The sequence below is a fragment of the Phyllostomus discolor genome, chromosome 4 (genome assembly GCF_004126475.2).
Source record: "Phyllostomus discolor isolate MPI-MPIP mPhyDis1 chromosome 4, mPhyDis1.pri.v3, whole genome shotgun sequence".
Taxonomy (NCBI): Eukaryota; Metazoa; Chordata; class Mammalia; order Chiroptera; family Phyllostomidae; genus Phyllostomus; species Phyllostomus discolor.
In genome coordinates, this window is record NC_040906.2 from 105,737,582 (window position 1) to 105,762,213 (window position 24,632).

Genomic DNA, 24,632 nt, shown 5'->3' on the forward strand with positions numbered 1-24,632 from the left:
AAAGTCACACTAGTTCAGGAAGCACAAAGGACCCCAATCAAGATGAACCCAAAAAGGCCCACTCCAAGGAACATCAGAATTAAAATGCCAAATGTTAAAGTCAAAAAAAGAATCTTAAAGTCTACAAGGGAGCTTCAATACAAGGGAGTTTCATCCAAGGGAGCATCAACAAGGCCATCAGCAGATTTCTCAATAGAAATACTAAAAGCCAGAAGGGGTTGAAATGAAATATGCCAGATAATGAAAAGCAAGGACCTACAACCAAGACTACCCTATCCAGCAAGGCTCTCACTTAAATGGATGGTGACATAAAGAGCTTCCCAGAAAAAAGAAGACTAAAAGAGTATGTCTCCATCAAGCCACCACTGCAAGAAATGCTAAAGACACTAGTATAAAAATAAAAAAGAGGGGGATGGAAACAATGGCAATGAATAAGTTCCTATCAATAATAATCTTAAATATAAATGGATTAAATGCTCCAATCAAAAGACATGGGGTGGACTTCTGGCAAGATGGAGGCATAGGTGGACACACCATACCTCCACACACAACCAGGATTAGAACAACAATAATTTAGAGGCAGAATAACACCCAGAACTGATAGAGAATTTATCTGAATATAAGTCGGACAGCCAAGAAGTTGAAGTAGACCTGTTCATCCAGACTGGTAGGAGGGACTGAGAGGAGGAACAGGCGCAGGTCGGGGCATGTGGAGAACAGGGAGAACTGGGCACATAAGGCAACCGGAGCGAGTAAGCCATTCAGAGAGTGCAAGATTGCAGCGGGTGGACCCTGAGTACCCAAGCGGCAACTGGCGGACCCAGTGAGGCTGCGATTGTGAACCAGGGCAGAGCACACAACCCAGGATCCCAGGGAAGGGACTGAGATCCCAGGAGAACAGAGCTACAGCCATTGTTCCCTCCCGCCCCCACCCCCACATACAACATCACAATCTAGCAACTGGGGTGCTCAGCCCTGGTGAACACCTAAGGCTCCGCCCCTCACCGTAACAGGAGTGACCAGACCAAAAAAAAAAAGAGAGAGAGAGAGAGAGACGTGTCTCAAACAGAAGAACAGATCAATGCCCCAGGACCCATCATTTTAAGCAACTGAGAGATAGCCAGTCTATCAGATGAACAGTTCAAAACACTGGTGATCAGGAAGCTCACAGAATTGGTTGATTTTGGGTGCAAATTAGGTTAAAAAATGCAGGTTACCATAAAAGAGATGAAGGAAATGCACAGAGAACCAATAGTGATGGGAAGGAAACTGGGACTCAAAACAATAGAGTGGATCAGAAGGAAGGAAAAAAAAAAAACAAACAGGAAAGAATGGAGAAATAAGAATTCAGAAAAAATGAGGAGAAGCTTAGGAACCTCCAGGACATCTTTCAACATCCTAACATCTGAATTATAGGGGTACCAGAAGGGGAAGAGGAAAAGCAACAGATTGAACACGTATTTGAACAAATAATAAAGGAGAACTTCCCCATTCTGGCAAAGGAAATAGACTTCCAGGAAGTCCAGGAGGCTCATAGAGCCCCAAAGAAGTTGGACCCAAGAAGAAACACACCAAGGCACATCATAATTACATTAGCCAAGATTAACATGAAGGAGAGAATCCTAGAAGCAGCAAGAGATAAGGGGACAATAACCTACAAAGGAGTTCCAATCAGACTGTCAGCTGATTTCTCAAAAGAGACCTTGCAGGCAAGAAGGGGCTGAAAAGAAGTATTCCAAGTCATGAAAGGCAAGGACCTATATCTCAGATTACTCTATCCAGCAAAGCTATCATTTAGAATGCAAGGGCAGATAAAGTGCTTCTCAGATAAGGTCAAGTTAAAGGAGTTCAGCATCACCAAGCCCTTGTTTTATGAAATGTTAAAGGGACTTAGCTAAGAAAAGAAGATAAAGAAAAAATGTGTATAGTAAAAGGACAGCAAACTCACAATTATTAACAATCACACCTAAAGCAAAACCAAAAGAAACTAAACAAACAACTAGAACAGGAACAGAACCACAGAAATGGAGATCACATGGAGGGTTAGCAACAGGGGAGTGGAAGGAGGAGAGAGGAGGAAAAGGCACAGAGAATAAGTAGCATAGATTGTAGGTTGAAAATAGACAGGGGGAGGGCAAGAGTAGTATGGGAAATGTAGCAGCTAAAGAACTTATAAGTACGACACATGGACATGACTAAAGGGGGGGATGTGGGTGGGAGAGGGTGTACAACGTGGAGGGGAGTGAAGAGGGAAATGGGTCAACTGTAATAGCATAATAGGTAAAATATATTTTAAAAAAGAAAAATAAATAAATCAACAAACAACAAGTGCTGGCGAGGTTGTGGAGAAAAGGGAACCCTGATACAGGGTTGGTAGGAATGCAGACTGGTGCAGCCACTGTGGAAAGACTATGGGATATCCTCAAGAAACTAAAAATGGAACTGCCTTTTGGCCCTGCAATTCCACTGCTGGAATTATACTCTAAGAATCCTGAAACACCAGTCCAAAAGAACCTATGCACCCCAATGTTTATAGCAGCACTATTTATAATAGTCAAGTACTGGAAACAGCCAAAGTGCCCATCAGTAAATGAGTGGATCCCAAAACTGTGGTACATTTACACAATGGAATACTATGCAGCAGAAAGAAAGAATGAGCCCCTACCCTTCACTACAGCATGGATGTAACTGGAGAGTATTATGCTAAGTGAAATAAACCTGGTGGTGAAGGACAAATACCATATAATCTCACCTATAAGTGGAAGCTATTCAAAACAAAACAAACAAGCAAGCAAAATATAACCAGGGTTATGGAAATAAGGAACAAACTGACAGTGACCAGAGGGGAGGGGGAAGGGTCTAATCAAGGAACATGTATAAAGGGCCCGTGGTAATGGGTGAGGATTGACTGTGGGAGCAGGAGTCTGGGATGGGTCAGGGAGAGCAATGGGGGAAAAAACTGGGGCAACTGTAATTGAAGAATTAAAAAATAAGTAAGTCTGGCCCATAATCCCACGCACTCTGGAGGTGTTCACCTTCTCACCCAAACCCATGATAGACTGTCTAGCATTGTCTTGGGTAACCTCCTCCTGTGGGGCCCCCCTACTCCTCACCAGTGATGTGATCCTATCTCTCTGTATCAACTGCTGCACACCCAGCTTGTTTCTGACCACAGAGCTGCTCCCATCTGTATACAATCCCCAGTCAGGTTCTGTCAGTGGCTGGTCCAATAGATCTGGTCTGCCGGAATAAAGTTGGCCAATGATTTCTAAGTAATCATGTTGAAAAGGGGTGTTGAGCTAGATGGGATTAAAAACCTGGGGTGCCTGGAAAAGGAAAAAAGAAAAACCAAAGCCTCCACAGCCATGGCCAGGAAAAGCTGTTGCACAGTGATTGAGAGTTACTTTGAATAATGCTAATTGCTATGACATTGGAGGCAAAGGGGACCCCCACCTGCATGAAAAAGCAAGGACTCCTGTGAGATACAAGAAATCCTGCAAGAGGTAGAAACCTCAGTGTGAGTATTTAAACTGGGCATGTGTAGTGATTCTCCCTTGGATGCACGGTTCCAGATTAAGAGCTGGAGAACAGGAAGACACAGCTGATGGTGCTGGAAACTGTGGGAGCCTAGCCAAGCACTGGTGACTGGGAGAAGCCAGAATGCTGAATAGGAACCTGCCTAGTGAGGCTGCAGACTTCTGTATTTTTCCTGAAAGACGGTACCTCTGACTGGCCCTGTTTGGTAAGGGGAGGCAGGACTGTGTGTGTTTTGTGGGTGTTTGGTTTTAAGAAACTTTGGGACTTGAAAACAGAAAATTGCTATCATTCTAAATCTGTGTAACTTTTCATAAATACTCCCTTCCCTTTTCACCTAACTCTTGCCATGGGAGTTATGTTTTTTGGTGCTGGGCAATAGAGCCCGAATCTGTTGCAGAACTGCACAGCCTGGCATTCTGTTACAATGTTGGAGATGTGAGCTTCCCTCTGAGTCTGGGAGTAGGGTGGCTGGGTTTAAGGTAGTGGTGGTTTGAAAGGTAACATCTGGGTTGTCTAATAAAATGGCCCTGCCATCTGCCAATACCCTCCTTTCTCTTCAATAGAGTTAGAATGTGGTGTGGTACAAATATCATAGTAGGTTACCCCAGAGTGAATTTCTCTGCTTCCTGTGAGATGTCATAGGTAGCTGCTACTGCCCAGGGGCATGGCAGCCATGCTTTTGTCATGTAATCTAGTTTCTTTTAGAGATAGCCCATGGGTTGAGGGGTATTTCCCAGGGTCTCAGTTAGTATCCCAAGCATAATTCCTTGCCTTTCATGGTTGAATAATTTGAACTGTTTCTATAAATTAGGCAATCCTACTGTGGGTGCTAAAACTAGTTTTTCCTTCAAGGTGTCAAATGCCACCTGACAATCTCTTGTCCACTCAAAAGGGTCAGACAGAGTCTAGGCCTTTTAAAGAATTGTGCAATGGTTTTGCTATTGTTGATGGGGAAGAACTGGTTCTTCTTGCTGATGCATGTAAAGAATTACAGATCAGCAAATCTATTGGCATGAAATCAATTTATTAGTGACCCATTACCATGGAAGAGAATGGGACTAGCTAGAGTGGGGGGTGAAAGGCAAAGGTTCAGGGCAAAGCAGGGTGGCAAAGGTAAGAGCAGCTGAAGACCAGGGTGGCAAGCCCCAGGGTGGCCTGAAGCCAGGTGGCCAGAGAGCGCCCTGAGCTGAGAGAGAGAGAGAGAGAGAGAGAGACCTTTGTTTTGAGGACTTATATAGCTGGTGGGATAGGAGAAAAAAAGTTACATATTGATTAACAGGTAAATGCGGTGCCAGCTTTCCTGGGGGATGTGACTACCCAAACTTAGGTACATGTGGGGGGGTCTGTTCGCCCAAATCCTTATGTTGCTCCAGACCCCATTTGTTCATCTTGTTGTAAAACAGATATGTACAGGAGGTATTTAATTAAAATTGGGGCACTCTCCCAAAGTTATTTATGGGCTCCTTCTGTAAGCATCAGGGACTCCCTCATAAAACAGATAGTGACTAGAGGTAGACAGTTAACCAAAGTTGTTTTATGGGCTCTTTCTTTGGGCACCAGGGACCCTCTCCCACATTCAGGCCCTGGGATGAAATCACAGTTTCAATGCCTTCTTTCCCAGATAGTGGAAACGCTACATAGAATTTCAAGGACTTCCCTTCTTTCTTGCTGACATAGTGTTTCTTGTGATGTTGGAACACCTGGCAATATTATCAGACCAGGCTCAGGACTGCTGAGTTAGCGTGTGAGACATGTCTCCTTCCTGTCCTGGTTTGCTATTCATTCTATCTAAGTGGTAAAAGGCATTTCCTGGCAACCAGGATGCCAGATGCTGGCCAGTGAGAGCAGTGCAGTCTCAGAGTTCTTCCTATGCTGTCTCCTGCCTCACTATAAGTACAAAGTTTGGGATCCAAATCTGGCAAAACCCTGTAATCTGTAAGAATCCGTGAAGCTGCCTCTGGTTCACTGGGATTTTTACTGTAGTAATGTAACAGGGTGCAACCAGGGCCCACATCCCCCTGCAAACAAAGGATTTAAAAAAGGGTCCAGAACTCAGGAGGTCCAGGAATTATAAAATATAGGATATCCTTACCCCCACAAGTCTGAATTGGGAGATGGGAAACATGGAGCAGGGCCACTGAGAGTTATTTTGCATATCTATAACTTTTGGCTGGCTTCATAGATATGTTAAGTAGCCATGACCTGCTTTGAGCCAGGGAGATGGAGTGACATCCACCCAGGATATAACTGGGAGGCAGCTCCTCCTGGTTACAGCACCTGCTTGAGAGCTTGGAGATGGTTTTCTCCACTCCATGGGGCCATGCCTGCCTGGACTACTATGGCAGCCCAGAAAAGCTAGAAAAATTTGAGAATGCTGGCAGGTATAGCTGATTGTGGGAGTTGGAAATGGGGCTGCAGAGGAAGATTCTCATTAGGATTTAAACCCAAGTGTGGCAGCCATGTGGGGTTGGAACCACAAAGTTTTAGGAAAAACTCATGGTTTGGGGGCTCCCTTTGCCACATGGCTTAAGAAGTCAGAAAGCAAGATGTAGCAGCGATACAGAGTTCTCTCTTAGCAGTTTGGAAGAATGCAGGAAAGACGCTGTGGGTAGGAAAGGAGCGAAAGCACTCTTGCTGGTGGGCCAGGAGAAGGTGCCATATGGGTCTGGATTGAGAACTGGAGATCTCAGTGGCAACACAGCTGATGGTGCTGGGAATCTTGGGAGGCCTGCCCAGCTGAGCACAGATTACTGGGAAGGACCGGGGGCTACCTGAGTCACAGACTTCCATTTCTTTTCCTGAGATAGGGAACCCCCAACTGAGCAAAGCGAGGAAGGAAGGGCTGTGTGGATTTGTGGGTGTTTTAAGGGACTTTGGGATTTTAATGAAGACATTAAGTCATTACTCTAAGTCTGTATAACTTTGAATAAATAGTTCCTCTCCTTTTCACCTCACTTTGGCATTGAGAGACATCATTTCAATTCCTAAGGGTGGCAAGCAAGACAAACCTAGTACAGGGGGACCCTGAGGGAATGAGGGGTCCATTTGGTAACAGTATCTTGGCACCCCCCCCGCCAGAGGTCCGTTCTATAATAGCAATGGCTTATTTTGGTCAGTCATCAAACTCGTAGTGTTTTGTTTTGGTTGGAATCCCAGGTATGCTACCTCCTGTTTGCAAATTTGGGCCTTGTGTAGTGATACTTTATATCCTCTGTTTGTTAAATTATTCAGACTATGATGGTATTGAGCAAATGGACTTCATATTTATTGCTAGCTAGTAGTAAGTCATCTTTAGATTGTAGAAGAATTCCTGATTTCAACTGAATATCCCTTAAATCTTTTATTAACATTTCCCCAAGCTGGCATTCTAGAGGTTGAAGGAATGCCTGTTTTTATAAGTGTCTGGTCACTCCTGTAACCGTCACTGGAGCTGAACTTTTATTAGTTAATTTTTCACTGAGTTTGTAGCTCCCATGTCTACAAGGAAGTCAATTAGCTGGTTCCCCACTATCACTTGTATGCAGGGCTCCTGTGGGGAAATAGTAACAGGTCAGAAGTTGTCTAGGAAAGCCCCTGGGTATCTCATTCATCATCACATTCATTACACCTTTTTAACATTTCTCAGTAAGGGTTTCTATCCTTTCCAGTTTTCTTTATGAGTTCTGGGCAGTCTTTTCTCCAATGGCCTTCCTCTTTGCAACTGGCACATTGATTGGCCACCTAGTGGGTCTTTCTTCCTTTGTTTTGGGTCCCACTGCTCCTTGTGGTTTTCCCTCACTGCTTCTTAAAAGCAGAGACCTGCTTTAATTTCTTTGTTTCCTGGGCATGACAAACTTAAAAGGTTAGGTCCATCAGCTGGGAGACATTCACTCCAAATGCCCCGTCTAAACATTGGAGCTCCCTCCTGATATCCAGGGCACTGTGCCCATTAGAAAAAACATTTACCATCTGGACATCTACTCATGACTGTGGGTCAGCAACAGTGTGCTTTCGGTAGATCGGGTAGATCCTTCCTAAAAACTCAGAAGGGTCTTCATTTGGTTTCTGTTGAATGGCTGGTATCATACCAGGCTTTTTTGCTTAGGCGCCCCTTTCTGGAGTTCTTCCACTGTGCATCTTTTGTAACGTTCTAGGGAGGCTACACCTCTGCTATCCGGGTCCCAGTGGGGCTCTGTCAAGGAAACCACCCTGTCCGGGTTGGGGGTCCATTTGGGATTTTTCTTGTTGGAGGCGATGAGCCTCTTCACTAGCTAACTAGCTAATATAACAGCTTTATAACTAGCTGTCTTTCATCTGCTGTTAGCTGGGTGTTATGAAGAGCCTGTACATCTGTCTGGGTTGGATGTTGAGAGGCAAAAACAGAGTTAATACAATCTGTCATTTCCTGAGGATCCGCCTTATATGAGGGGTTGGTATTCTTCCAGTTCAGTAAATTCTGAAGTGGATGGTGGAGTAAGGGCCCAATAGTAGCCAGCGGGCTGGATATCCTGGCTTATTCCACCTGTAAGATATTGTTTCAAAGGGAGTTGTCCTGATCCAGATAGGGGTGCTCCCTGGCCAAACTGGGTGCCCTGCTGGGTCTTCAAGGGGGAGACCATTTTTTCATTATATAGGAGTGGGGCTGTTGCCCCTCTGGGCTCAGTTCAGGGGTATCTAGCTGTGGGGGTGGGGTGGGGGGAAAACTTCTTACTGCTAATCCGGTGTTTCCCAGGTTCAGGACATTAAACAGACTGATTTCCTCATTTTCCTTTGCTTCCTGTGTCTCACTGTTAGGGAGAGGATATGAAGCCAGTTCTCTTCTCTGCATCATTAATTGGTTCCCTTTCTTTGCAAAATCCTTATTGTGCAAAGACATAAACTCCTGGACAGAAGGGATTTTGTCCCATTTCCCTGAACGCTGGCAACACATTCCAATTGTATGATGCTGTAGTAATTTAGGAAAACATTTAGGAGCCATTTTCCCTATAATCTAAAGTATACATAGGCCAAGCAGTGTTACAATCCAGGGGTATCAAACTCATTTTCACCAGGGGCCACATCAGCCTTGCAGTTGCCTTCAAAGGGCCAAATGTAATTTTAGGACTGTATAAATGTAACTACCCCTTAACTAGGGGCAAGGAGCTCAGCGCTGCTGCCAGGTAGAAACAAGGTGCTGGGCGGAATAAAACAAGGTGGAGGGCTTGATTCAGCCCACAGGCCTTGGGTTTGCCACCTGAGCAATAGACAATCAATTCCTTCTTAGTCAGTGGATCACAGCTATACATGGGCCAATCTGCTAAAATTTAGCCCCTGGGCTCCTCTGAGGAGTTAAAACAGAAAAAGCCCTGATAGTGTGAAAGTATAAGCCCCAAACCATAACCATAGCAAATCTCCAAAGTGAGAACACATAACAAAACTTGGATCTGTAATTTGATTATTTAAAATGAGTGCTCACAAGCAAGTTTAGCGAATCATGTCCTGCCAGCTGATACAGCAAGTGGCCCTAACCAGGCCCAAACATGAAGCCTGAGCATCAAGGAGAGCCTCCCAACCGGTGCTGCAAATGGCCCTAACTGGGCCCAGGTAGCACACAGTCCACACAGCAGGGATGCAGTGCACACCAGCTCGACCTGCCAGCCTTGGAGTCTGTCTGCTCCCCAGACCTGTTTCTTTTCATCAGCCAAGTGTTTCAGGTGGCCGGCTGACCCCTTGAGAAGGAGTGCAGGAAAAATGCCCAAGGAAAAGCTCTTGTCACCTGCTGGGAAGTCCCCACAGTCCTGCTCCTGGAGTTGGCCTGCCACCGGCAGCTGGGACCTCAGCCCAGACCCTCAGAGACTTGCCGAGATCCAAACTGTCCCACTAGAGTAGCCAAACTGTAGCCAAACAAAACAGAGGTCCAGCTGCCTGCCGCCACAAAAGCCAAACTTGTGAGGCAGGTGCTGGTACAAAGGAAAAGAGGTTTTATTCAGGTGCCACACAACGTGGGAGAATGGCGGACTCCCATCTCAAAGGACACATAACATCTGTTAATATTTGTGCATCAAATAGAACAGCAGCAACTTAGAGACAAATGTAATAAAATACAATTGTCACACACTTTTGTGAAAAACAATTAAGTAGACACAAGAGTAAGGACTTAAGAAATTGAAAGAACATAATCAGTGATGTAAAGTTTATACATATATCTTCAACTATGTATACCTAAAATAGAGAAATATCTTCTTTACAAGTGCTCATGAGATACATATGAAAATGGACTACATATCATGTCGCAAAGAACGCTATTATAATTTGATAAAGTAGAAATGACACACAGCATTCTCTGTATACACAGTAGAAAGTAGAAAATGATAACAAATGTTAACAAATGTTAATTTCTTATTCTCTGTCTTTCAGCTTACTGTGTAAGTGCCCTGCTGCTTAAAAGTTTAAGAGCTTCTGAAAAAGTTTAAGAGCTTTGAACTGTTGGTTCAAAGGTAAATACAAAATAAATTTTTTTATTTCTGCAGAAAATGACAATAAAAACATTACATATTCAATGTGGTATTTAAAGCAGTGTTTAGTCTAAAATTAATGATATCTTACAGACATAAAACAATAACCAAATTTCTAACTCAAAAGCTATAAAGTGAATTAAACAGTAAGCTGAAAGGCAGAGAATAAGAAATCAACGTGAAGCAGCCGGCTGTCTCAGCCTACCTGCCACATTCCCTCAGTCTGGTCTTTCTGTCCATCACAAATCTCTCCCTTTCGGCAGATACAGAATGTAACCATCCTTTCTGCTGAGGGCCTCCTCTATTATTTTAAGCTCCTTTAAATCTTATCTCGGATCTGAAATTGTACAGAATTGCTTATCTTACATCCAGTGCCATAGCTGCAGAAAGTTTCAAAAAAACAATTCCAGAAAAGAAGCTGCCTTCACTTATTAGAAAGTTGTCCTCCCCCTGCCCCAGTACCTTCAGCTCCATCTGCTCTGCATTAAAAAAATGGTGCTTAGGTATTTGCAAAGGTGTTTTTCCAAAGATCAAGAGGACAGGTGAGGAAGAGAACTAATAGTTTGAACAGCGCCATATTCCCACATCTCAAAGATAAAAATTAATTCATGGTTCCCACAGAGCCCAGGCAGGAGAGGCTGTGTGGGTGTGGGTGGGTGTGGGTGCACCCCGCCGCCTCCTTCTCTGCCTTCAGCGCACACGCTGCACCTCACAAGCTCTGCCGCCTCTCAGGTGAGATGTTGTCCCTGTCCACAGGTGGCTATAGAGTTTTTTAATGGTGTAGTTTTAGAAATAGTCTCCAGCAAGACTAACTAATATATAATCAACCTCCATTTTAAACACAATTTTAAAAGATACTTCTTTTGTCTGAAGTATTTTTCAAAATTCCCAAATGTTATGTATATGTGAATTATTTTTGTCTAGCATTGTCAGTAATTGAAACATTAGGATTCTACTTGTGTTATAAATTATATTTTTAAAGTTCTGGTTCAATCACAATTTAAAATTTCTAAGTAAAATGGTGTAAGCATGTATGTTGACATTTGCTTTAAAATACAAGATGTGACGAAAGTACGTTTACAGTTGTACAAGCACAGAACACAGTTTATTCTTGTATTATTACTTATTAAGTATTGTATTATTTCCCATAAAACAACTGTAAACCTACTTGTGCCCTTTCTATGTAATTCATTTTAAATTGCTTTTGAAATTTTTATATAATATTATTTTTCATGTGTTTTGTTGACTACTGCTAAGTAAAGATGTCTGCACAACAGATGCTCAAAGACAAGCACCTTAGGATTGGAGAGTCCCTGGGAAGAGGCCCAGTCACCACTGGACACAAAGAACATCATCTGTCTCCAGGCAGTCAGTTCCGTAACTTGATTCTGATGAATTAAGAGCTTCATTCAGTTCAACTCACAAGCATCTGTTGATTATATGACATAATCTCAGCACAAAGCCCTTATCAAATAACCTGTTCAGTTTAGCTGAAGGTTCCTTTGGGCTAAGGTGAAAGTAGACCTGTACCTAAAGGTAATTTTGCATATTTTTCACTGAAAACCATCAGGGAGCAGTTTATTTAAGACAGCCGTTTAAAGTCACTAGTTCATACATACAGGAGATGTTTGTGGCAAACAAAAAAATTGGTGGAAATTATATTTAATGAAAAACAGAATCATTGTCTCTGCAAGGCCCACCTGTTTCATTGACTTTATCATTGTGAGAGGTCATGTGACCAAATATCAGTACACAAGCCCTTGTAGCACTCAGTTAGTTAGAACATTGTCTGGATATACTAAGGGTATGGGTTCAATCCCTGGTCAGGGCACATACAGGAATCAACCAATGAATGCATAAATAAGTGGAACAACAAACTGCCCTCTCTCTCTGACTCTGTCTCTCCCCCCACCGAAGCCCTACTTCCTCTTTTCCCTTACAGTCAGTAATTAATTAATTAATTTAATAAAAATATGGAGGCACTCCAACTCTCACACACCAAGTTCACCAACCAGAAAACATTGTGGCAAATGCAAAAATAACCACAAATATACTTTGTAGCTCATTCTGTCAAGAAATGTGGTCTGTGAACCTATCTTTTGACCTGAGCTAGTACTGTGGCTTGCTTTGACTAAGAGAATGTAGTGGAAGCAATGCTGTGAGTTCTAAGTTCAGGCCTAGAAGCCCTACAGTTTTTCTCTCGTACCAGGGAGCCTTCCAGCACCTTCTGAATGAGCCTCAGTCACCCTGCTGGATAACAAACCCACATGGAGAGAGGCCCGGCAGTCCCAACTCAACCAGCTGAGGCTGCAGATGTGTGAGAGAGCCCACCTGAGAACACCTGAGCCCAACCCAGAGCATGAAGACTGTCCAAGTGGGCCTTGCACAAGTTATTGAATAGTAGGTTACAGAATCAAGAAAATAATAAGTAATTGTTTGACATTATTAAATTTTGAAGTAGGTTGTTGCATAGAAAAATCTGACTGATGTAATCCTCTTCAAAGAAATTCTACTTCCCAGTGATTTGTTGTGCTTCTGCTGCCCACACACAGAGACTGCCACAGGGAGGAGGTCGGATGCATGAAGGAAAACTTATAGGCTGTTGCTGGCCTAGGCATGATGTTATCAGTACCATTATCTTCATTAATATGTTATTATATAGTAGTTATCACCTGGGAATGCTTGCTGTGTGCCAGGCACTGAACTGTATTTAAACCTTATAATTTGTAAATAGTTATAATTTCATGTCATCATATTAACTAGCATGTAGTAGTTTCCACCCCACTTTATAGGAAAGAACCCTAAGGCTCACACGTTTTGCGTGACTTGCCCAAGCTGATGCAGCTGAGAAAAATCACAAGCATACTGAGTACTTATTGATCTGATTCCAGTGTCCATCCTCTTTTCACTTTGCTATCTTGGACTCTGCTATTGTTGTAAAACATCTTTACCTGCTGCAAGAGAGGGGAGGTCTTGGCACGTGTGGAAAAATCTCACCAATGCATCACAGCTAGGGTTGTATGAGGGCAAAGTAGTCAGAAGTCAGAAGTAAAGAATTTGAAAATATACAGATTTTTAGAGACTGTTAGAAATGTAAATTAGAACTAACATGAGTAAATAACTGTCTAAATAACTTCTTATGGGCCTCTCAGTGACGTAAATTATAATGGCACTTTCCATTTACATTGACAATTTTAATTATGAAAGAAGTGGTATGTAAATCAATATTTTAAAGAAAATGTTGATTAAAATAATATTTTAAACTCTAAATCTTATTTCCACCATTAATTTATTAAAGGGCTTTTAATTTTGCTACTAGACAAAGGTAACAAAGTAGTGTTTTGTCAAAATGATACACCATTCCTCTATCTGAATCTAACCCACTAATAATTTTACTTTACATGCAAATTATGAGCTGAAGGCAGAAGCAACTAGAGCAAGGTTCATCATGTGACACTGGATGAGCAGGAAGAGGAGACACAGAGTGAGGTTAGCAACACAGAGCTCCTCTACCATCTCCCAGTGGACGGCAGTGACCTACTTGGACTTTCACTGCACCCACAGGACGAGATCTGAGACTGGACCTTCAACTTCTCACTCAAGGTACAATTCTGACCTCGCATGTTTAACACCCTAACTTCCTAATTTAAGTTGAATTTTTTAAATTATATTAATAGCTGAATTTTTTCAACATCCAGTATCATTTATTTTTCCTAGACTCTAGATACAATTAACTGTAGCCAGACAGTGCTCAATACTATTTAAGTCTCACTTTAAGCTCTTTAAACTAGCTCAGCATTTGTAAACGTGAATTCACATTTCAGTAAAAATGGAAACTAGAATTTGACATTAACAAAATTTACTCAATATCAATGTTTACTACAAAATTTTTATATGAAACACGTGGACTTAATATACTAGAATTTGGCGTTTATAAACTAGCTTACACATAAACAGTTACTTTATCTGTCCTAACCTGTTTAGTGTTGCACCAGAGCCCCTCCCACAGCTTTCACTAGGTACACAGATTCCTCCCCTTATGATAAAGTGTGAAAGTTCCCACCCAGGGGGAAAAAAAAACCCTACCAGATTTATCCAATTCTGAATCATCAGCAAATATAACACCAGAAATAGGTTATGGGCTACTCTTAAGTCTTTTAGCCTAAATAATATAAAAGAAGGTTACAGTGTTGACCAAAAGAACACACAGGTTTCTCATTAAACTTTGTTTTAATGGGTCTCAAAATTCTGTGACAGATTTTGGTCAAGTCATTTCCATTAAAAAGTACTGATTTTAATAACTAATAACTTAAAAATTGCCACACACAGAAAAAAACCTAAATGGTCCACCAAACATTCTCTTTTCCTTCTGATGGTTTTACAATGCATTGTAATCATTAACCAGTCCTTTACTACTAAACTTAAGTGGCCAATTGAGACAACAGTTCTGAGACCATTCCTCCACCACTATAAGACGGGGGTGGCAGGTGTTGGGGCTATTCATTTAGCCTTCTGAGCTTCTGGGCAGACTTGGTGACTTTGCCAGCTCCAGCTGCCTCCTTGTCCACCGCTTTGGTGACACCACCAGCAACTGTCTGTCTCATGACACAAACAGCAAAGCGGCCCAGAGGAGGACAGTCAGAGAAGCTCTCAGCACACACGAGCTTTCCAGGAACCATATCGATGATGGCAGCCTCACCAGATTTCAGAAACTTTGGGCCATCTTCCAGCTTTTTTCCAGAGTGATGATCAAAGAGTGAATACTACATCTCAAGTGGAATCTCTTGATTCACAACGGCAGAGGCTAAAAAGAGTGATAAGGCACCAACAGGGTCAGATATCCTTCCTAATTACCGCAGGGCACTGCATTCTGCATCCACACGGGAGAGCTCCCTCCCCCAACAACAACTCATGGCTTGTCCTCATCACATGTCATCTCTGCCACTTACCAGCTGTGTGAACCTGGGCAAATTCCTTCACCTCTCTGAGTTTCAAGGTCCTCCTTGTAAAACAGGACTGATATTAAAGTATAGCAGGTATATTTAAAGAGCCCTAAGAATTCATTCCAAGTGCAGTTTATGTTTATTCCCCCCAACAACCTAATGAGGTGCTGGCTGTCGATGCCCCCAGCCAAAGGCCCCCAGCGGCACCTCTGTGGATGAACTAGCTGATGTTATTGTTCACTGCAGTGAAGGAGAAAACTTACTTGGGGGAATTGTGAGGCATCTTAGTAAAGGATGTTGGAATCAAAGGAGCAAAATCAGTAGGAGATGTCTATTAAAGGTGATTTTTGCAAGGAATTAGTTTACACAATTTTGGGGAAGTAGGCAAGTCCCAGACCCACAGGGCAGACCGCGGTCAGGAGGGGCCGGCTGGAACTCAGCACAGACTGAAGCTGCAGCCCAAAGTGCAATCTGTTCCCTCGGGGAAGCCTCAGCTCTGCCCTGGAGACTTCTTAACTAATCGGACCTGGCTCCCTCCAATTATCCAGGATAATCACCTCTATCACTTAAAGCTAACAGAGTATGAACTTTAATCATATCTACAAAATATTAATGTTTAACATTGGTGGTATAGTGGTGAGCACAGCTGCCTTCCAAAATATTGTTTGACTGAATAACTGGGGACTATAACTTCCCTGACACATAAAACTGATTATTAAACTCATAAGGTTTGTGTTAGGTGACCTCGAGAAGGATTTAAGAAACAGACACTTTGTTCCTAATTGGCTCCTGTTAGGAAATGGGTGGTGGGGTGGGGTAATTCTATAATTGAGTATCTTAGTGAGTCCTACCTGGAAGGAAGGGAGACAATGCTGGAGCTAAAGATTTAACTGGTTATTAAAAAAAGCAGCAGCAGTCACCCCAGGCTGGGTATCTCCATTGGTTAGAGCATCGTCCTGATACACCAACATGGCAGGTTCGCTCTCTGGTCAGGACACATACAAGAAGCAACCAATGAACGTATAAATAAGTGGAACAACAAAGAGAGAGATCAATCAATCTCTCTCAAGTCAATAAATAAAAATAGGTTTAAAGAGACGCAGCAGTCATCCATGTTATGTTGGAGAGAGGTGGGCTTGGTCATCTTGGTCATTTTTGTGGTTCAGAAATGTTCATGTTTTGTTTGTGTTCAGACAGTTCCTGAGTGACCTCATTTTCTGGGTTGACCCACCACAGCCACAGAGTGACTGTCCAATACTGACATTCTATTAAATTGCTTATGTTCAGCAAGAAAACACCAGAACCCAGCTGTGAGTACCCGGCCAGCCCCTGGTAACACCAGGCCTGGTTAATAGCACCAGGAAGCTCCCAGATGCAGGGCTTTTCTGCCTCCCCTTCTTTATGTCACTGTCACCATGAGGTAAGACAGATTGCTTAGAAACGGAGGGCCACCTGACAGGGACAGGGTGGCTGACTACAAATGGAGCCCCCATCACCCTGTGGTTTCTGTAACACACAGGAAATGAATTCTTCTGAAACCAAATGTCTCCCTCCTGTGGCTTTAGCTCATTCCCTAGTCCCTCAAAATATATGGAAATTTCACGTGGCAGTGAAGCAGGAGACAGCATAGAAAGAACTCTGAGACTGCAATACTGTCACTAGCCAGCATTTAGCACCCTGGTTGCCAGGAAACACCTTTTACCAATTAGGTAGAATAAATAGTAAACTGAGGCAGGGAGGAGGGGGGAGACATGTCTCACATGCTAACTCAGCAGTCCTGAGCCTGGTCTGATAATATTGCCAGGTGTTCCAACATCACAAGAAACACTATATTAGCAAGAAAGAAGGAAAGTCCTTGAAATTCCATGTAATTTCCACTCTCTGGGAAAGAAAGCCTTGAAACTGTGCTTTCATCCCAAGGCCTGAATGTGGGAGAGGGTCCCCGGTGCCCAAAGAAAGAGCCCATAAAACAACTTTGGTTAATTGCCTACCTCTAGTCACTATCTGTTTTACGAGGGAGTCCCTGATACTTACAGAAAGAGTCCACAAATAACTTTGGGAGAGTGCCCCAATTTTAATTAACTGCCTCCTGTCATGTATTTGTTTTACAACAAGATGAACAAATGGAGTCTAGAGCAAGATAAGGATTCAGGCTAGCAGACCCCCCCCCCCCCCCCCCCCCCCCCCCGCCACACACACACATCTCTAAGTTTGGGTAGTCACATCCCCTGGGAAAGCTGGCACCACATTTACCCATTAATCAATATGTAACTTTTTCTTTCCTATCCCACCAACTATATAAATCCTGAGAACAAAGGACTCGCTCTCTCTTAGGGGCTCTTGGCTCTCTGGCTACAGGGCCTCTGGCCACGGGTCCTCAGGCTGCCCAGGGGCTTGACACCCTGGTCTCCAGCCTCTCTTGCTTTTCTCACCCTGCTTTGCCCTGAAGCTTTGCCTTTCACCCCCTATTCTACCCAGTCCTGTTCTCTTCCATGGGAACTGGACACTAATAAACTGATAACATACTTCTAGATTTGCTGATATGTAATTCTTTACATGTGTCAGCAAGAAGAACCAGGTCTCTCCCATCAACAGCAGGATAAAGAATATGAAAAGATCCAGTATGTTAAGGGAAAGAAATCAATTTTCTAAGTCACAGCAACCCCCATCATTATTTTACTTGACATTCTTAAATTTAAAAAAAAATCATGGAGTGAGCCAGCAGAGCTTTCTTTAATATAAGCAATGTCCCCAAATTTCCTTTAAATGTACATACACAGCACCAAAATGCAGAGCATGAAGAGTACTCAAGGCAGGAAAAATTCAGATGCAAGACCATGAAGTTACTGTAGGCAGCACTACACTGTAACTCCTTCTATTGCCCCAGGTGCAAATATTGGACCTTTTGAGTGTATAAAAAAATAATAGTAATAACTTAATCAACAAAGTTCATATGAGTAGAAAAGGCAAAGGTATTCCTTGGCCACCACAGGCAGAATTCCCTTGACAGATGAGTGGGTCAGCTCAAAATTTGGAGTCCATATGCACTGTGGAGGCAAAAAGAAAGACGGCTAAGCCACACATGGAGACCAGGGAATGGGGATTGGGCTGAGCTGTCAGGGAGGGGAATCAGTTCAGGGGAATCCTTGAAAGTTGTAACCCAGAAAATCCTGTAAGACACCATATTAGTAAAGACTGCATCTATCCATACAGCTGCTCAGAAATTCCCATCCCCGTCGCCACCAGCAGGCATACACATATGAGAGAAGACTGTAATTTAGTGGCCTCCCTTCTTTCATAGGAAATTCCCTCAGGTCCACTTGGAGTGGAGGTTGTGTCAGAACAAGGGGATTTCCCAATCTCTGCCAGGCCTCTGCTACAAACTTTTCAACTGGTAACTGAGGTGTCATCATAGGGGATTTTTCTGATTGGCCAGATCCTGATCTACAGGGTTTGGTTTGGGTGTTTTTAGATTTCTTTCTCAGCTCGGTCCTCACCATTGCTCTACGACTCAGAACGGCACCTGCTGAGACCACCTCGAGAAGAGGATGATCCTAAACAGAGATCTGATTTGGGGGAACTTCGCCCTGATCTCCATGATGAGTCTCTGTGGAGGTGAAGACATTGTGGGTGAGTGCACTGCTAAGTGATGTGGGGACTAGCCTTGGGAAACAGAATTGGAGGGTAAGAGAGGTGGATTTGCACAGAATAGTAGATAGTCCTCAAAGGCGTTCTTAATTTAAGCGGATCCAAAAATTATGGTCCTTCCTTGTTTTTAAAACCAGAGGCCCCAGCATTATGCTAAGTGAAATAAGCCAGGTGGTAAGGAACAAATACCATATGATCTCATCTTTAACTGGAACATAACCAACAAAAGAAAAGAAAAAGCAAAGTATAACCAGAAACATTGAAATGAAGAACAATCAAACAATAACTAGAGGGAAGGGGGAGGGCACAATGGGGGGAAGGGTTTTCAGAAACTACTGTAAAGGACACATGGACAAAACCAAGGGGGGGTAGAAGCAAAGGAGGGAGGTGGGTTTGGCTGGGGTTGGGGGGAAATACAGACAACTGTAATCGAACAACAAAATAATTTTTAAAAAAGTAAAAATAAATAAAACCAGAGTCCTGACCCACTCCCTTTGCTACCCGTGCTATTGCACACTGCACCGAGGACATTACTGTGCTTATGATATGGGATCCTGAGTACAGCCTGCAGGGCTCTGTGGCATTCATGCATGATATGCTTCAAATATTAGGGATGTTTTCACGAGTGGATATTTTGTTACTAAAAATTTATGAACTATGGCTCCCAAATTTTGCTGAACAACTTTTTGAGCTTGTTACACATTTCTCCTGTAGTTTATCTTGGGGCAAAGAGTTCTGTGAATCATGAATACTATGTAGCTGTAAAGAAGGGTTCTTTGCTTTGTCTCAGATCTACATACATCTCCATGCTGAGAACTGGCATGGGTGGGGAGTGGCCCTCACTTAATGTCAGTTACTTCTTATGTGTCACCTCACAAATAATCAAGTAAAATAGGTGTGTAGATATACTTCCTAAGTGATGAGACCTATAAATGTCAATGATATTCTTATTTTTACATTATTCCTATTACAGGTTAGCTTTATAATTTTTCATTAACAAAGTAGAGAACATCATTATCTTAAAATTAAGAACTTTATGATGAAAACTTGGTGAATTAAATTATATTAGTCTCAAATTGTCAGCCCAAATGGCCTGTTCTTCACCCCATCAAAGGAAGTATGGGAAGTGTAGGAGGAAGAATGGGCAAACATAGAGCACTACTTGGTCCCCTGGGCCCCTCCGCCTTTGCTGTTTGCCTCTTTCCTTCCTCTCTCCCTACTTTCCTTCATCCCTTTTTCTTTCCAGGATCCATCCCTGGCTCTTTCCCCTACTGTTTCATTGGCATGAAGAGAGGGTTTGTAAAAACCAAAGCAGAAAAGACAAATCATTCAAAGGGAAAGTGAAACAGAGGTTACTCTAACCTTCGGCGACTTTGTTAACCTTGGCTGCTCCCCTTCCTTCTTATTGGGTAGTGGAAGCGTGACCAGCTTCTCCAGATCATGTCCAAATTTCCCGCCCACCCTTACACCAGGGTGCTCTGGTCAGGCTCAACTTACCCATTAACACAGTGGGCACCAGGCCAAGGGCCTGAGATGCTTATAGGGTCCCATGAAAATACTTTAATTTCTTTTAAAACCAAAAGAAAAGCCCTGGCTAGCATAGCTCAGTGGATTGAGCACCAGCTGTGAACCAAAGTGTCGCAGGTTCGATTCCCAGTTAGGGTACATGCCTGGGTTGCGGGCCATGACCCCCAGCAACTGCACATTGATGTTTCTCTCTCTCTCTCTCTCTCTCTCTCTCTCGTTCTCCCCCCCTTCCCTCTCTAAAAATAAATAAATAAATAAATCTTAAAAAAGAAAAAAAAAGAAAAAGAAAATAAAATCAGAAGAAAAAGTGAACTTTTAGGGTAGAAGAAACTATTTTAATTTAGGCTAGATTATATTTGTCTTTATACCAATATGGTCATAAAATATGACTTTTTAATTTTTTATGGAAAAAAAGGTGCCACTTAGGCAACAGTGCTTAGGGATCACATACAATGCAGCCTTGGTCACCTCTGAGTCTAATTTTCATAGGATTCTGCTACCCTATGTCTGTCAGTCTTCCCCCAAATCTCTGTGATCCTCAAGAAGAGCAATCTACATTCAGTACACAGTTTGAGGGCACAGAAAGCTGTGTTGGGCATTTAAAGATGAAAGGCATGCTGTCTGCCCCTAGAGGGTGCTCAGATTAGTGGCAGAGACAGTGTGGTGCAGGAGAGCAGGACAGTGGTCCCAGGGAGGCTGAAACTGTGAAAGTGGATTAGTTCCAGCTGGCCCAGCAGTGTGACGTTTTCCAAGAACAGCTGGCTGCTCAGGACAAGTACCAGATGAAAAGAATAATCGCGTATATTCATGTTTGAAAAAGGAGTCAAAAGATTCATTACAAGGATAAGGAGGCTTTGTTGGAGTGTCTTAAAAAAGACCAACCCAGTGGGTCATGCTGGGTGGGGATGAGGAGCAGATAAGCTTATAGAGAAGGACATTCGGATGGAGGGTGGAGACCATAATGTGGTCAAAAATATGTTTAATGATAGAAAGTAGCTAAAAATGTAGTAACTAAGCAGAAACTTCAAAAATGAACTGTATGTGTACAGAAAATCCTAAAAGATAATTTCAGGGAGAAAAACAGACCTTTGTAAAGACTCAGGAACATGAAAGGATAATGTCATTTGGTTTGGTTGCAGATGAGGTATCTGCGGAGGACTCAGCACAGCACACTGTGTTGGCTCCTTTGCTCACCTGATGCTCCCCCCATTCAAAAAGCTCCCTGATGGCAGGGATAATGTGTGATGCATGTTTCACTCCCTGCTCCTTGCAATGTCCAAAACCTTGCTGACACTCAGTAAATGAGGAAGGGTGGGAAGAGGAAATGCTGACAGGCTCAGATGTGTCTGGAGTAATTGCTCAGTCAGGCTCATCTGGACAGAGTCAGCCTGTGGCTGCCCATCTGCTTTCCATCCTCAGAGAGGTGCAGGGCCAGGACGTACCCTGAATCCTCAACAAATGCAAGTGTTGAGGCAGAGAAAGGAGAGTTTAAATAATGTCCTTCAAGAAAAAAAGGGGGTAAGACATAACAGAAATCCAAAATCTAATAAAATTTTCATTTTTATTTTAGAGGAAATCAGGTACTCTCCTCCAAGAATCACTGTTGTTACACAGAGAACTTAGCAGCATTGTTAATGTTTCATATAGTTTATAATATTGTCACTGTCCTTATCATACTCTTTCTTATACCCTAAAGCAGTTAAAGAAACTTTTAAAATAATAAAGTCTTGAGTGCTTTTCCTTGGTTTAAAAAAAAAAAAAAGAGGAAGGAATCTTTGTATAGAAGGATCCTGCTCTGAGCCAGCCCTGAGGGAACAGGAACCATAATGAATGCGCTATATTAACTGATGAAGAAAGTAAGTGAGAGAAAAACTTATGAAACAGATTTTTTGATAAACTGAGTCTCCGGGAAGCAAAGCTAATGCCACGATCATTCATTCATTCCTTGTTTCATCCCATCACAGTATCTATCATATGCCCACGAGGTGCCAGGCACTGAGCTAGGCCAGCAGGGAACAGCAGTAAACTAGCCTGTGAGATTCTGTTCCTGCTGAACCTATGTTAGAATGGAAACTGTTATGGATTCTAACTGGACAGCCTAGGGGAGGAAGCAGGTGCTGGGAATTCTCTAAAAGCTCTGCCAAAGGTGGAGCCCACAACGCTTCTAAGTCAGTTTGTTCTGTCACTTTGTTTAGTAAGATCCTTTTCTCTCCCTGTTTTCCACCTCCCTGCTCCCCACCCCCAACTCATCAGCTGACCACGTTGCTGCCTATGGTGCAAGCTTCTTCCAGTCCTATGGTGACTCTGGCCAGTACACTTTTGAATTTGACGGAGATGAGGAGTTCTATGTGGACCTGCAGAAGAAGGAGACTATCTGGTGGCTGCCTGTGTTCAGCACATTTGGAGGTTTTGACCCACAGGGTGGATTGAGTGTTGTGGCTTCAATGAAACAGGACATGGAGAGCTTAATTAAAGACTTCAACTCTACTGCGGCTGTCAATGGTATGTGTCCACCAATCTGGGTCTTTACTAAGTCTACCCCTTCATACCAGGCCTCCCTCCCTTCTCGCTTCCAATAGATACTCTTCACTACTCTATAAAATTTTCTCCTTTCCAAGGAGTCCCCAGATCTTCTCATAGTAATTGCTGAACCCCCATCCTCTCCCTTCTCACAAATCACATATAGATTCTTGCTCCCATATTACGATCCTTGAATCCTCCAAGGACAGGTGCCGTAGACCTCCTACCTTAGCAAGCAGGCCCTCAGAGGATGAAGTGCACAGGGAGGAAGCACAGGCAGTGTGTAATGGTTCACAAGCAGAATAGAAAGTGTTGGTGGGTGGGCTCCTACAGGATGCAACAGGGAACCTCAGGGCAGAGCTATTTGCAATTCTAATTTCAGCACTGTTTCCTCATCACAGAGATTCCTGAAGTGACTGTGTTTCCCAAGTCTCATGTGGAGCTGGGTCAGCCCAACACCCTCATCTGTGCCGTGGACAACATCTTCCCTCCTGTGGTCAACATCACATGGCTGAGCAATGGGCACCCAGTCACAGAGGGTGTTTCTGAAACCAGCTTCCTGTCCAAGGATGATCATTCCTTCCTCAAGATCAGTTACCTCACCTTCCTCCCTTCTGCCGACAACATTTATGACTGCAGGGTGGAGCACTGGGGCCTGGAGGAGCCACTTCTGAAACACTGGGGTATGTGTGAGTTCCACGCATGCTGGTGCCTTCTTTTCTCTGTCAGGTCAGAATATCCTGCCTTTTAGCTCCTAAACCTCATGTCCCCAAGCTTGTTTTCTACACTTCAAGGATTTCTAATAATAGACTATTATTCTCCCTAAACATGGTACAAAGTCTTTGTAGAGCCAACGCCACCCCTTCCTTGCCATCTTACACACAGGCATGTGAATCAACCTTCTACATTCTGACCTCCACAACTTCACTGTTACAGAGCCTGAGATTCCAACTCCCATGTCAGAGCTGACAGAGACTGTGGTCTGCGCCCTGGGGCTGGCCGTGGGCCTCGTGGGCATCGTGGTGGGCACCATCTTCATTATCCAGGGCCTGCGCCCAAGTGGTGGCTCCAGACACCAAGGGCCCTTGTGAGTCACACTCCAGGAGGGAAGGTAAGGATTCAGATTTGTTAGAGCTGGGACCTGGAGATGCAGTACAGGAGAAATGAAAGTGGGGACAGGTTGTAGATACAATTGTGTTTGAAAAGTTGTAGAATGGTATGTCAGCATGAAGATGTCACAGGATCCCCTACAACCTATGGATCTCATGTCTATCCTATTATTGCAGGTGCGTTGACAGTCTTTGAGAAGAGTGGATGAGCTAGATGACCAAGCACTGTTCTCTGACCAAGTTCATCAGATTTCTTCTCTCCTTCAATACCCTTCCTCTTATTTCTCCTCTGGGATTTCAGCTGCTATTCTCTCAGAGCTCACAAGCTGCTGGAGTTTGCCCCTCATCTCCTGGCATTTTTTTCTTTTCTCAGTCATTACCTACCATGGGGATCCCTGTGATATTCCATCCATCTACCTAATTCCTTGCTACTCTGATCTCCATGGGAGCAATAAATCCCCTTTATGTGGTCTTTTATTGATTTTTTTCCCTTTCTTTTAACACAGCTGACTAGGACCATGGTTAAAAATGGCAAACCCTTATGCTTTAGGCCCCTTTGACTTTATTTTCCAGATCATATTTTATGCTCAGTAACACAGGAGCAACCAAATATAGCTTGATGATATTTTGATATCTTAGAGGAGGTTAAGATTTCTCTCTTACCCTGGCTGGTGTGGCTCAGTGGGTTGAGTGCCAGCCTGTGAACCAAAGGGTCACTGGTCCAATTCCTGGTTGGGGCACATGCCTGAGTTATGGGCCAGGTCCCCATTTGGGGGCATGCTAGGAGCAACCAATTGATGTTTCTCTTGCACAACAATGTTCCTTTTCTTCTCTTCCTCCCTTCTCCCTCTCTAAAAAATGAAATAAATAAAATG

At 43.3% G+C, this 24,632-nt stretch overlaps 1 protein-coding gene across 1 annotated transcript; it reads left to right on the forward strand.

Annotated features, from left to right (window-relative positions):
* The first annotated feature begins 18,421 nt into the window (after nucleotides 1-18,421).
* LOC114495405 (HLA class II histocompatibility antigen, DQ alpha 2 chain-like) lies at nucleotides 18,422-24,279 on the forward strand. Its single transcript, XM_028510687.2, has 5 exons — nucleotides 18,422-18,583; nucleotides 22,382-22,630; nucleotides 23,050-23,331; nucleotides 23,585-23,759; nucleotides 23,935-24,279. Exons 1-4 carry the CDS (start codon nucleotides 18,502-18,504, stop codon nucleotides 23,737-23,739), a joined length of 768 nt encoding a protein of 255 aa, XP_028366488.1. The 5' UTR covers nucleotides 18,422-18,501; the 3' UTR covers nucleotides 23,740-23,759; nucleotides 23,935-24,279.
* Nucleotides 24,280-24,632: the final 353 nt, after the last annotated feature.

Bases quoted from the DNA above. Each gene is read 5' to 3' on its own strand.
- LOC114495405 (XM_028510687.2), top strand. From the start codon at position 18,502: ATGATCCTAAACAGAGATCTGATTTGGGGGAACTTCGCCCTGATCTCC. The intron at 22,631-23,049 runs GTATGTGTCCAC...TCCTCATCACAG, and splicing joins CTCTACTGCGGCTGTCAATG to AGATTCCTGAAGTGACTGTG. The intron at 23,332-23,584 runs GTATGTGTGAGT...TCACTGTTACAG, and splicing joins GCCACTTCTGAAACACTGGG to AGCCTGAGATTCCAACTCCC.